General features: G+C 43.6%; 1 protein-coding gene and 1 pseudogene across 1 annotated transcript; both read left to right on the forward strand.

The window, feature by feature from the left end:
* Nucleotides 1–3,869: 3,869 nt before the first annotated feature.
* LOC123066099 (26S proteasome non-ATPase regulatory subunit 8 homolog A) lies at nucleotides 3,870–6,747 on the forward strand. Its single transcript, XM_044489251.1, has 4 exons — nucleotides 3,870–4,117; nucleotides 4,267–4,345; nucleotides 5,166–5,268; nucleotides 5,910–6,747. The coding sequence occupies exons 1-4, from the start codon at nucleotides 4,013–4,015 to the stop codon at nucleotides 6,112–6,114; spliced, it is 492 nt and encodes a 163-aa protein (XP_044345186.1). The 5' UTR covers nucleotides 3,870–4,012; the 3' UTR covers nucleotides 6,115–6,747.
* A 975-nt stretch (nucleotides 6,748–7,722) lies between these two features.
* Nucleotides 7,723–11,365, forward strand: LOC123067713 (putative uncharacterized protein DDB_G0271606; annotated as a pseudogene).
* Nucleotides 11,366–12,003: the final 638 nt, after the last annotated feature.

Here is a 12,003-nt window from a genome sequence, read left to right on the forward strand (position 1 = left end):
ATGCTCAAATCACGCCCAAATTGGAGCGCTTTTCTACATGCCTTCAATTCTACAAACTCCGGTTTTGAATCATACGAAAAGAATTGAGTTGCAGCACCCCGAAAGGTACCATCATGGTCACGCAAGACCACCCCTTCTCCTCCCTCACATCCATTCTTTGACACCGTTCCATCAACATTCGCTAGAATCCACCCTTGTTCAGGTGGTGTCCATTTCTCAAGTGGTGGTCGCACAACAGTTCTTGATTTTCGTTGCACAACCTCATACCACTCATCCAAAAGCTTTGAGACCGAATAGGATATTTCATGTGGAGATTGAATCTTCTTGGCATCCCTTGCATTATTCCTCGCAAGCCAAGGCCCATAAACTCTATGCATCATCATTTCTCTCTGTTCATCATCAACCTTAGAAATCCATTGAGCCAACCATCTACTTACCTCCACATTTGACAAAGTATTTCTTTGGCCTAACATAGTCGTACAATTTGATGTTGTGGTGCGGGGTTGGTTGGGTCGCTAGATACCCGCAAAAAAATAGTTATGGGTCGCTCGTTGTAAAGGATATCACTCAGATCGATGAGAAATGGTTGTTCGCATGAGATGTACGCCCAGCAGTTCACAACATGGCTCTTTTACATTCGGGGCGTTGGAACACGAGTCGTGTTGCGCTCCGACGGACCGTTTTCAATGGTTCACATGAAAAAACAAAATATTTTCGTTGCAACGTCGTCTGTGGGGAGCAACTAATTAACGAGCGCTCCTTCGGGAGCCTCGCAACGATCAGCGCCATTTGGCGCGCTTACAGCCATTCGCCACGTGTCGCCCTCTGGACGCTCCCTATGGATTTTGTTTTTTTTTCTATTTTTAAGCATGCGTTTTCGGCTTTTTAAAAGGTTTTTTTGGGGGTTTTTTTTTTACGTTTTGGTTTTTACCGGTCTTCCCTAGCTTTTCAACAGATTTTTTTTTGCGCAAAAAAATGCATTTTTTTTCGCGAGAGTCACGATTTTGTTTTCACAAGAGGCACGGTTGTGCTTTCGCGAGTGCCTCTTTAAAACGAAAAAAAATGTGTTTTCTATTTTTTTTGCGAGAGGCACGGTTTTACTTCTGCGAGAGGCACGATGTTGCTTCCGCCAGAGGCACGGGCGTGCCTCTTTCGGAAAAGAAAAAAAACGCGTTTTCTGTTTTTTTTTCTTTCGTGAGAGACACGGTTTTGTTTCCACGAGAAGCACGGTTGTGATTTCGTCAGAGGCACGGGTGTGCCTCTTTCGGAAAGGAAAAAAACCCTTGTTCCCGGTTCAGTTTTCTCGTCGGTTTTTTTATCCGGTTTTTTCTGAAAAAAAAGTTCGTCAAAACCTATCAACATGGGATCTAGTTTTGAAGATCTCCACGCGAGGAATCCAATGACGAAAGCGGTTCGAGATTTGGACGCACGGTTTAAGAGATAAAACATTTTGAATAAACGGATCTACGAAAAAAGGAAAAACTCCCAGGTTGCGACAAGTGGCGCACATGCAGCGCGCCACTTGTCGCACCCTGGGGAAATTGGAGTGATCTCCGCAAGGAGTACTCCTTAATTAGTGATTTCGTAGTCTGTGTTCCTCTGCTGCTCTCCGTCTTTTTTCCTTTCTTTTATTTTGCGAAACGACAAAGCTAAATTTCTGCCGACTGTAAATTTGCAACAGATCCGCACGATGTGGATCACGTCCATTCTCGATCAAACGGTGCTGGCGATCACGTTGCACTTTCCCGACTTAATCGCTGTAATCCCGCATGATTAGTTGAGTTTCCAATCGTGACTGGGACTTTCCCGACTGGTTGTAATCCAATCCCGCATGATTAGTTGACTTCCCAATCATGACTGGGACTTTCCCGACTTAACTACCGTAATCCGCCTACTTTTTTTTCCTCTTGAAAATCTTGGTGCGAAAAATATAAGTGCTTGGTGTGGGAATCGAACCCAGCACCTCCAAAGTTTATACCCATCACCCTTACCATCTCACCAACTATTAGTTGTTGTTTGAAAGAAAGCAACAAGGTATTTGAACCTTTTTATTACTATATAAGCAAAAAAATGGAAGTTTTTCTAGTTCTTTTCTTGAATTTCTCTGATAACTCACATACAATCATCATGATATCTAGTTCCATGAAGATTTTTATCAACTCATCTCAACTTGATCACACTGTGGTAATTTTGTCACGCGGGGGGTGGGGGTGGGGGTTTATGCCAGTATTTTTTTGTGAATAGCATGGTATTCACACATCACACACCTGATAATTATGTACCCCGGTCCTGATAATTTTGACATGGGGTGAGGGGGGTTGACGAAATATATCACCCGTTAACTATTGTGTGAATAGCATGGTAACTCACACATCGTAGATCTGATAACTTATGTGACCCGGTCCTGATAACTTTGGCCGGGGGGGGGGGGGGGTGATGAAATATTCCCCTGGTAACTTTTATATGAATAGTATGATAACTCACACATCGCAGGCTGATAATTTGTACCCGGACCAGAAAACTTTGGCGGGGGGGGGGGGGGGGGTTAATAATATGTACCCCCGATAACTTTTATGTGAATAGCACGGTAAATGATCACACATCATAGTCTTGATAACTAATGTACCCCAGTCTTTTTGGTAAATTTGGTGACCTGGTAAGGGAAGGGTGGTTGATGAAATATACCCTTGGCAACTTTTTATGTGAATAACATGATAACTCACACATGACAGACCTGATAACTTATGTGCCCCAATCCTGATAACTTTGGCGACAGTGGTGAGGGGTGGGGGAGGGTTGTTGATGAAATATACCTCTTGTAACTTTTTTGTCAATATCATGGCAACTCACACATTATAGACCTCATAACATATGTATAAACAACGAGGTAACTTTAGACCCGAAAAAAAGTTATTGAAACATAACCCGGTTACTTCTTGCAAATAGCACGGTAATGTATGCATCTGGAGCTGATAACTTAGATATAAATACCACGGTAAATTTGACCCGGGGAAAAGAAGTCGTTGAAAACACGTCTCCGGCCACTTCTTTATAAATAACATGTTAATATACATATAACCTAACTGATAACTTTACAGTAACCTTTGACCAAAAAAGTGATCAAAACATATCAATATGAGATCTAGTTTTGAAGTTCTCATCGTGATGATTTTTTTATGTGAAAACAATTTTTCAATAAAAACGACAGTATGAGCTATAAAATATTTTACATCTTCAAATTAGCGAGAATTTACAATGACATCAGGTTTCCTGTGCTCTACTGTTTTTGCATGTGGAGAGAATGTTGGAGGAGCCATTTTTATGCCCCGGTAATTTCCATGCAAATATAATGGTAACTAGCGTACCACATAGGTGATAACTTATTAGGCTAAGCCTGATAACTTTTCACCCGAAAAAAATAGTCATCGAAACATACCAACATGAGATCTAGTTCCGGAGGTCTCGTCGCGGCGAATCTTTTATGTGAATACAGTTTATCAAGCTGACCAATGGTTTGAGCCACAAAACATTTTGAAGTTTCAAAATATGAAAAATCTTTGCTGACATCATCTGCTTTATCTTTTAGTTTGCATGCATGCATAGAATCATTAACAAGGTTGGGTGCATGTGTTTCCTCGCCAGCAACGCACGGGATTTGCTAGCTAATAAGCTCGCATGCATATGTGATCGTCCGCATCTTTTGCTTAACGTCCGACTGGGTGGACATTAGTCGTGTCCTTTGCGAAAAGCTCTCCGTCTTTTTTTCTTTCTTTTATTTTGCGAATAGCTCTCCGTCCTTTACAACTGCAACACGGCCACACGGGCATGTTGCAATCCGGCTGAGCTCTCGTATAGGAACGCGCGTTACGCTCGCGGGGCGGCGGCTGACGGTGCGAACAAAAAATAGTTCGTTGAGCGCTAGAATCCCATCAAATCGTCGGCTCCCTCGAGGCCTCGACTCGAATCCGCGGTACAGGAAGACGCACGAGCTTAGCCGCCCCCGCCGCCGCCGATGGATCCAAAGCTGGTGGAGGTCATGCAGCTGTTCGCCCGCTTCAAGGCGGCCTACCTCCGCAGCGATCTCGACGTCTGCTCCAACTTCCTCTCGCAGCTCAAGGTGCGCCCGCCCTTGCCTGCTGCCTCGAATCTTCTCCTTTCCCTTCCTTATGTTTCTTTCAACCGGGACCGGGAGGGTTCGAAATCTTTATTTTCTAGGTTTTATTACTTTTTGGTTGAATTGACACGTGAAGCTTCCTCCTTTTGCAGGCCCTCCTCACCAAGTTCCCCAGCCTACCTCCGTTGTTTCAGCAGACGCCCAATGCCGTGGAGGAGCTCAAACTTGCGAGTAAGATAACTTTGCTCTGTTGAGTTGGTCAGACATTGGGGTTGCGATGATGCTTTCTATCCGTGTGACGGTGTGAGCAGGGTGCAAGTGTTGGGAATTTTTCTTGGTAGGCTGCTATGTTATGGTTTAGGTACAGGAAGATTTTGTCTATCGGTGATGCTTTGCATCTTGTTGATCAGTCTCTGGTTGATATATGCTGTGGTTGTCTGGTTTCTGTAATGCTGTCTCAGATTGTGTCGTGATATGACTCGTTCAGCAACTCTAACCTTGGCTCAGCTGAAACTTGGTTCAGTACTTCAGTTAACTGCAATCCATGTGTAATCGATCTGTAATACTAGTTGATACGTTTGGTTTCTTGGTAATACTACCTTGAGGATGTGACTGGAGATCTTTATGGGCCTAACACTGGATCTGATTTGCCTTGGTCATGCAGTTTTACCTTTAGGAGTTTCAATTGACTGGTTGCTGCCATATCAATTTATAGATGCTTTGAATATGATCCCATCCTAGGACTGACGCTAGTGATGCTTGTCAGTTGTGAACTTGTGATAATGTGAACTCTGGGAAAAAAATTGTGCTTTCTCGACTTGACCTCGGACTTTGCATTGGATGTTTGTATTTGATGATAAGATTTGTTCATTTTGATAGTACTATTATGTTGTGCATGAACTCTTATGTCGATTGTGGTAACCTGTGTCCTGATTTTTGAGGAAAATGTGTGTCTATGTTGTTATGATCCAGCTAATTAGAATTATACTCTGGCCTTCCAATTATCCTTTCCTTGACAGAGCAACTACTAAATCAATCTGAAACCTTTCAGGGGACATTTATGAGCATGCAGTTCTTCTCAGTGTGAAAACAGAAGATCAAGATGCATTTGAAAGGGACTTCTGCCACCTCAAGCCTTATTACATGGACACATGGTTAGTTTCTTCTTACCACTTTGCAATTGTTTTCTCTGTCTTTGCATTGTGTAGGCTGTCATTCTAATGCATGTATCGTTCTCTGTTCTCTTTCATCTTCCATTGGATTATCATTGGGAAGGTCAAAAGAAATAAAGTGTTATTGGTTTTCTTTGGGTATAAGTTGCTAAATGAGTTTTCATCTTCCATTGGATTATCATGGGAAGGTCAAAAGAAATAAAGTGTTATTGGTTTTCTTTGGGTATAAGTTGCTAAATGAGTTAAACCAGAAGTGTTTTTTGGGTTAGTCCTGCATGAGTTATGTGGTGCTAATTTTGCTGGGTTCAGTTGGGTAGTCGAACTTGGAAATTATTATCTGTAAGCCAAGTTATACATGTAGATTGGGTTTGTATGGAATTTTTAGGTTCTCGCCTGCTGGTGAGCCGCAATACCCTTGTCAAACTGGCAATTGTTTTGTGTCGACTATTTTATTTTCACATCTTATTCGGCAATAGATGTTTGCTTCGTCAGGTCCAGAACATGTTGCAAAATGTCTGGACACGTCAATTGATATTTTATCTAAAAACATCTAGCACTTCCTCTTTTGCAACATGTCGATTGATATTATGCTATATCATACTAAATCATGCTGATACTTGCAGTGGCATAATTCCTCCATCACCGGTTGAGTACCCAATTATGGGGCTTAACCTTCTGAGGCTGTTGGTCCAGAATAGAATTGCGGAGTTCCACACTGAGCTGGAGCCTCTGCCCACCAAAGCGCTGGAGAATCCTTGCATCAAGCACGCGGTTGAGCTCGAGCAGTCTCTTATGGAGGGCGCTTACAACCGCGTGCTGAGTGCTTGACAAGCTGTGCCGCATGAAAGTTATGTATACTTCATGGACCTTCTAGCCGAAAGAGTAGTTAGGTAAGTGGGCTTGTGTCGCTACCCCTTCGTGTGTGATCTGCCGATTTACTCCTTATGCAGTCTGTTGCTAAGTGCTGAAGAGTTAGGAGCCTTTTGTAAGTTTTTCTATGTATGGGACGAAGCATATTGGGTGGCCGAGAACTTTACTTATAAAGATGGATTTGTAGAAATTGGATCTTCCATAGGAACTTTAAAAGATGCAATAGATTAGGTTCTGCTGCTCTTTGTAGTGCAACTATGTTTTAGGACAAATATTGCCAAAGATGAGAAAGGCTGCTCACTGTTGAGCTCATGATTTCGTTTTTTATGTAACATTTAGTAACATTGGACCCTTAATGGAGATTACAAAGATGGGGAGTTCTAGCCACCCAGTTCATCAAGATGCACAAGTACAAAATCAAAATAATCTCCTTCAAGCCCAACAGGTTAGCAACTGCTGCTGGTTACCATACTTTACTAGACCATTACTGGCGCGCATTGCCGCGCCCATCTATTTTTGCGATAGAATGATAAGAATTCCATAACTACAAGGACAAACATAGAAATTATCATACATGCTAAATAAATGCATATGTTGTTGGTAATTGATAAAGGGAGAACGTTACATTTGAGAGAAGATACATGATAAAAATAGAGGCCTTATAATCATCATCGTGTGAATGTGAGCAGATAAAAGCTAGAGCTATATACCACAGACTCAGTGTTTTTTTAGAATATATCTACTCATATATGGTTCAATTTATATACAAATGCACTAAGAGAAAGTTCTGATCACAATGTAACCTACAGCTAGACTGCATATGAATCATTTTGACTTGGTATGTACACATGTTCCCAGTAACGGACTGCACCTCTCGGTTCATCTTTTCCTTTTCACAAATAGTGAATGTAACTTCGCAGGGAATAACAAAAGCTCTATGCTGCAGAGCCTGCAAACATGAATAATTCAAAAGATGAATTACTTATCGAAATAATCCAAAGCGATTGAACTATGGATCAACATCTGAACAGAATCAGATTGTTTGATGTATGTAGTAGACAAAGACGACCATTGTGTGTCCTACATCGCACAGACCCCCAATATGTTTAACCTGGAGGATCAGTGATTGAGTCTGTATAATCAGCAACCTACAACAAGACATGGACAAACTGAAAAGGATAATGTATGCGATAAACAATAGAAAATTGGCCAAACCATAGAGGGGCAACAAACCTCACTAACAGTATATACTTCGTTGAGAGAAGATACAAGCCAAGCAAAGTTGTGTACTCCTCACAAGCATAACCGTCCCTGAAAATAACACGAAACAGCATGCATCAATACTCCAATGACATACATCACACAAAACAGACCAAATTTCCGGGAATATGAAAATGTGTAGCTTGCAGGTTCACAGTCACAGCAAGTAGGAAATGATGATCCGTATATCAGCAAAAATACAGATGATAAGCAAACCAGCATCAGCTCTGTTTATCAGTCAAACAAGCCTGACTCTTACCTATATATCAAGCAATCGCAGGGTTGGGGGAAGCCCATATTCTCTCCATGGTGGTGGGCAGAATTGTGCGGCAGCTGACTTGGATGGTGCACATCGCCCTGGCGAGGAAGAGCAGGTCTGCCACAAGAGTAACATCGGTAATGTTGTTTACGCTGGCACACTGTCTTCGCCGCTACCGGTGGACATATCTTCAAAGGTTGATGGGTAGATAGGCAGGGGGAGGGGATGGGAGAGGTTGGGAGGGATGCGCACACCCGTATCATTGGAAGCCAATTAGATGCAAACATATATCAAGAGATGGCGGGAGGTGCGCATTAGCTGCCATGAATGGGTACCGAGAACTGATGCTTCAGTTTCCACGCCGGCGCATATCGAAATAAATTTCTACTCAACAGCGGTATTTGATGCTTTCCATCACTCCTTGCTGCATCAACTGCACTTTACCCGCATGATTAGGCAGTTTCTCATCGCCTCGCCTCGCCTCGCCTCGCTGAGCGCATCACCCGACCGGCCCCACTTCGCCCGCGTTTGCTGGATCGAACCATTACCTCTGTTCTCTGTCTCAAATCAGTTCGTTGACCTTCCTCTGCAATAATAGGCCGACCGATCCAGCTCTATCTCGCTGGGAGGTCGCTCGATGTTTTGGTCAGCGGCACCAATGGTGGGAGTGCCATAGTCTTGGCATGAGAGGTCGGACATGAAGGAGGTCCTTGTGTCGTCGGAGCCCAGCGCCGTCGCCACGGGAGTAGTGCATCGTCCCATCGTCCGCCGCCACGCTAGGGTTGGGACCTTGCGAACAGAACGAGGGTTGCGTGGACCGTGGAGAGTCCAGCTTTTTGGATGCATGTACAAAGACAGCTCAGGCCCATTAGGCCCAATTTAACAGCGGACGCCCAAAATTGTCGCCAGAGCAGCGGCCGTCACGATAGCGCTCGTTCGTAGCGAGCGAACCGAGTGTAAGTGGTGTTCACCCTTAATCGGACGACTAAAAACGCTTAAAAGTGCTGATCGGACGGCTAGAAATGCTAATAGCCTGAGAGAGGAGGAAAGATGCTCAGTTATAACGTATCTAAATGTTGTGTATACATTGCTTACCTTCTTTTTCTACCATTTCTGTACACTACTGTCATAATTTTTCCTTCCTCAGAAGGATTAGTTGTTTATCCTACTATATTTAAAAAGCATGTACCCACAATTGTCCAAAGTTGATGGATTCAACCAACTAACACCACAACATTTATAGTATTACAACGGCATTCTAAAACGCCTCTGGAAGACGTAAAAATGCCTCCGATTGTTTTGTGTGGCATTTCTATAAAATGCTAGAGAAGCTCATGAAGGGGAAAGCCAACTGAGACGTTTTCCAGTAACGCCTTGAAAGATGTGGCATTCAGCGGCATTTTACAGACGCCACAAACGAGGTTTCGGGGCAATTTCCTAAAGCGCTCTAAACTTCTCGATCAAAATCGAAAAACAGAACTAACAAACACCATGGGGTCTTCTTCTCTTTGTCTCTTTTTATCTTTTCTGTCCCAAATGGCTATCTATCTTTCTTTCCAGGCTGAGAATTTAAATTAAATCTGACTAGACAAGCCCATTAGCGAGGGAAATGGCATCAGTACTTGTCATTTCTGAAACACTGCTTATGTTTGCACCCTTTTAACTACCTCCAACACTTTCTCGCCAAGCAGTATGGGACTAAAACAACCTCGCGCGAGAAAAAAAAACTGTATAAATAGAGAGGCATGCATGATTCGAACGCTGCATCGGCTGGAAAACATTGTGGCGCACTTACCACCAGACCAAGAAAGGTAATGTTATTGGCAAGAAATCCATATGCCCTTTTTACTGATACATAAACGGGCATGTCCCCTCCATTGACAGCGTTTCTTACAAATGCCTCAAAATCTCTTTCTATTTGAGGCTTCCAGAAAACGCCTCCACAGCTGTGTTTTGTGGTGATTTGCATAAAATGCCCTGACAGCTTCATCCAGTCCGAAGTGTTTTCCAGAAATGCCTTAAGCTAGAGATGATTTGGGGCGAACCTGATAGAACACCTTCTTAGATGCTATTCTGAAGTGTTTATAAAAACGCCCTGAACAGAACGTTTTGTGTTATTAACGTGTTGTAGTGTAAACAAGCTCTTTGGCTAAGCTGCCCACAAGTAAATTCACTTGATGAGAATGGATATTGGTTTCTGGCTGGTCATCGCGACAGCTGTGTAATCTTGCTGATACTTCTATTTTTAGAGGCACTTACAAATTATAATTAGTGCAAGTATCTTTGAGATTTGGGTATTCTTCTAATTGTTCAGTCATATAAAGAAAAATTCTGCTAACTCTTGCAACTTGGAACCAACTCCTAGAACTCATGTATGGCCATTCACTGTGATTGGCTACCCATTGAACTGGGAGTGGTTCTAGAATTCAGTCTCTACATTCGCCCACTGAACCAGCTGGTTTTGTGACACCCGGCTGGTTTTGAATGGTCACTAATCACAGTGATGGGAACTATTTTGCTTCTGCTACATTTGTTTGTTTGATTAGCCACTGTTTGAAGCATTTTTTTAGTCAAATGGTTGCTATTCTTTTTATTGTGATCCAATGGGGAGGATCCCATGGACAATATATTAAGAGAGAGCCCACCCGGGTGAGATACCACAAATTCGCTCCTGATGGGATTCGAACCTTGGTCAGCCAGGATGCGCCGCTGCGACCTAGCGAGTTCTATGCTATTCTTTTTATCATCTATGCACACACTTGAAACTATTACTGTTTTCGGAAATGTCTTCTCTGTGAAACCATAACATCATTTTCTCATGCTGCCCCTAACATTAACACACAGTTAATATGTTTAATTGGCAGCTCCAGAGGCAGTACACTCCTCAAATGACTATCCATAACCAGAATCTGACAGCACAGCAGCAGCACCAGCTGCTGCAGCAACAACAGTGGATGAGGCGGAACCAAATGATGCCCCCCCGCGGCGCTCTTACGATGTCGGACAAAACCCAGGCCCTGGTAAACGTGAAGCTCGAGAACACCATGGATTCACAAATTGATAGCCCGTACGGATCTCTCACCAGACAACAACAACATATGCAGTAGCTGAGGCACCAGCAGCTACTGCAGCAGCAGCAACAGAAGCAGCTCCAGCAACAGCAGGTATTGCAGCTTCAACAACACCACCAGCAACAGCAGCAGCAGCCGCCGCTCCAGCCGCAGCAGCAGCAATAACAACTCCAGCAGCAGCAACAGCTCCAGCAGCACCACCAGCAGCAGCAGCAACAGCTCCAGCAGCACCACCACCACCAGCAACAGCAGCTTCAGCAGCATCTGGGCATGTCCGGAAACCAGAGCACCGAAGCCCAGCTAGCGCAGCAGCAGCTGGGCATGTCTGGAAACCAGAGCGCCCAAGTCCAGCTAGCGCAGCAGCAGCTGGGCATGTCTGGAAACCAGAGCGCCCAAGTCCAGCTAGCGCAGCAGTTCAAACAAGCGCCGCAGTCGATGTAAGTATCCCCAGTTCTTTGCCGGTTTTATGCCGCCATCAACTGCTTCAATCCCTTGATCCGCGCTGTGTTGTAGGAACTCGTACGACATGCGGGTGCCACCTGTGAAAGTGGAGGCGTTCCATGAACTGGTGAGCGGGGACTCGTCCAGCGACACCAGCAAACTCACATCTCCCAAGTAGACCATCCATCCTTGTGCTGATGAAAATGTACGGTCGCTGTACTTGCAAGTCTTCCATCTCATCTGTCTTCACCAGCCTGTGCCTGTCAATCGTAGATGCAAGAGGTTTATACTAATTACTAATTGATGTGATTTAAGTAATTTGTACGTTATTATTAGCTCAGGTGTTTTCACGGTACGAAACATATCCTGCCTAGGCAATTTCCGGTTCTAAGAGTTGATTTTTGGTTACCGGGCTGGCTACGTGGAGCCTGAAATTTTAAACGATTCAAAATCTCGGTTCTGACTGTCGAGGTTTCTTTTTCAGTTGGGGTTTGATCGAGGGCATAAACTATTGTGACTAGCTGGCTGGTTGGTTATTTATAACTATAAGAGAATAAAAGCAGAGGTGGTAACTAAAACTATCATGTTGTTAGTACAAAAGACCGAGCATTAATTGTGAGTAAGATTTACCCAAATGCGAAGCTTTCTCTTCACCTTCCAGCAAAGCCATCCAGGTTTTCTGGTTTCCTTTTCAGAATATACCAGCCCTTTGTTCCTAAAAGGATCACAAGAAGAATGGCACAGTAAATAAATAAGATGATCCAGGGAACAATTGTGATGACACACAAAATAGGGCCTCTGGCATACCAAACATTG

The sequence above is a fragment of the Triticum aestivum genome, chromosome 3B, assembly GCF_018294505.1.
Source record: "Triticum aestivum cultivar Chinese Spring chromosome 3B, IWGSC CS RefSeq v2.1, whole genome shotgun sequence".
In the NCBI taxonomy this organism is placed as follows: Eukaryota; Viridiplantae; Streptophyta; class Magnoliopsida; order Poales; family Poaceae; genus Triticum; species Triticum aestivum.

What these genes read in the sequence shown, in the direction of transcription:
- LOC123066099 (XM_044489251.1), top strand. Translation starts at nt 4,013, where the DNA reads ATGGATCCAAAGCTGGTGGAGGTCATGCAGCTGTTCGCCCGCTTCAAG. An exon ending in GGAGGAGCTCAAACTTGCGA is followed by an intron (nt 4,346 to 5,165) that starts GTAAGATAACTT and finishes GAAACCTTTCAG; the next exon opens with GGGACATTTATGAGCATGCA. An exon ending in CCTTATTACATGGACACATG is followed by an intron (nt 5,269 to 5,909) that starts GTTAGTTTCTTC and finishes TGATACTTGCAG; the next exon opens with TGGCATAATTCCTCCATCAC.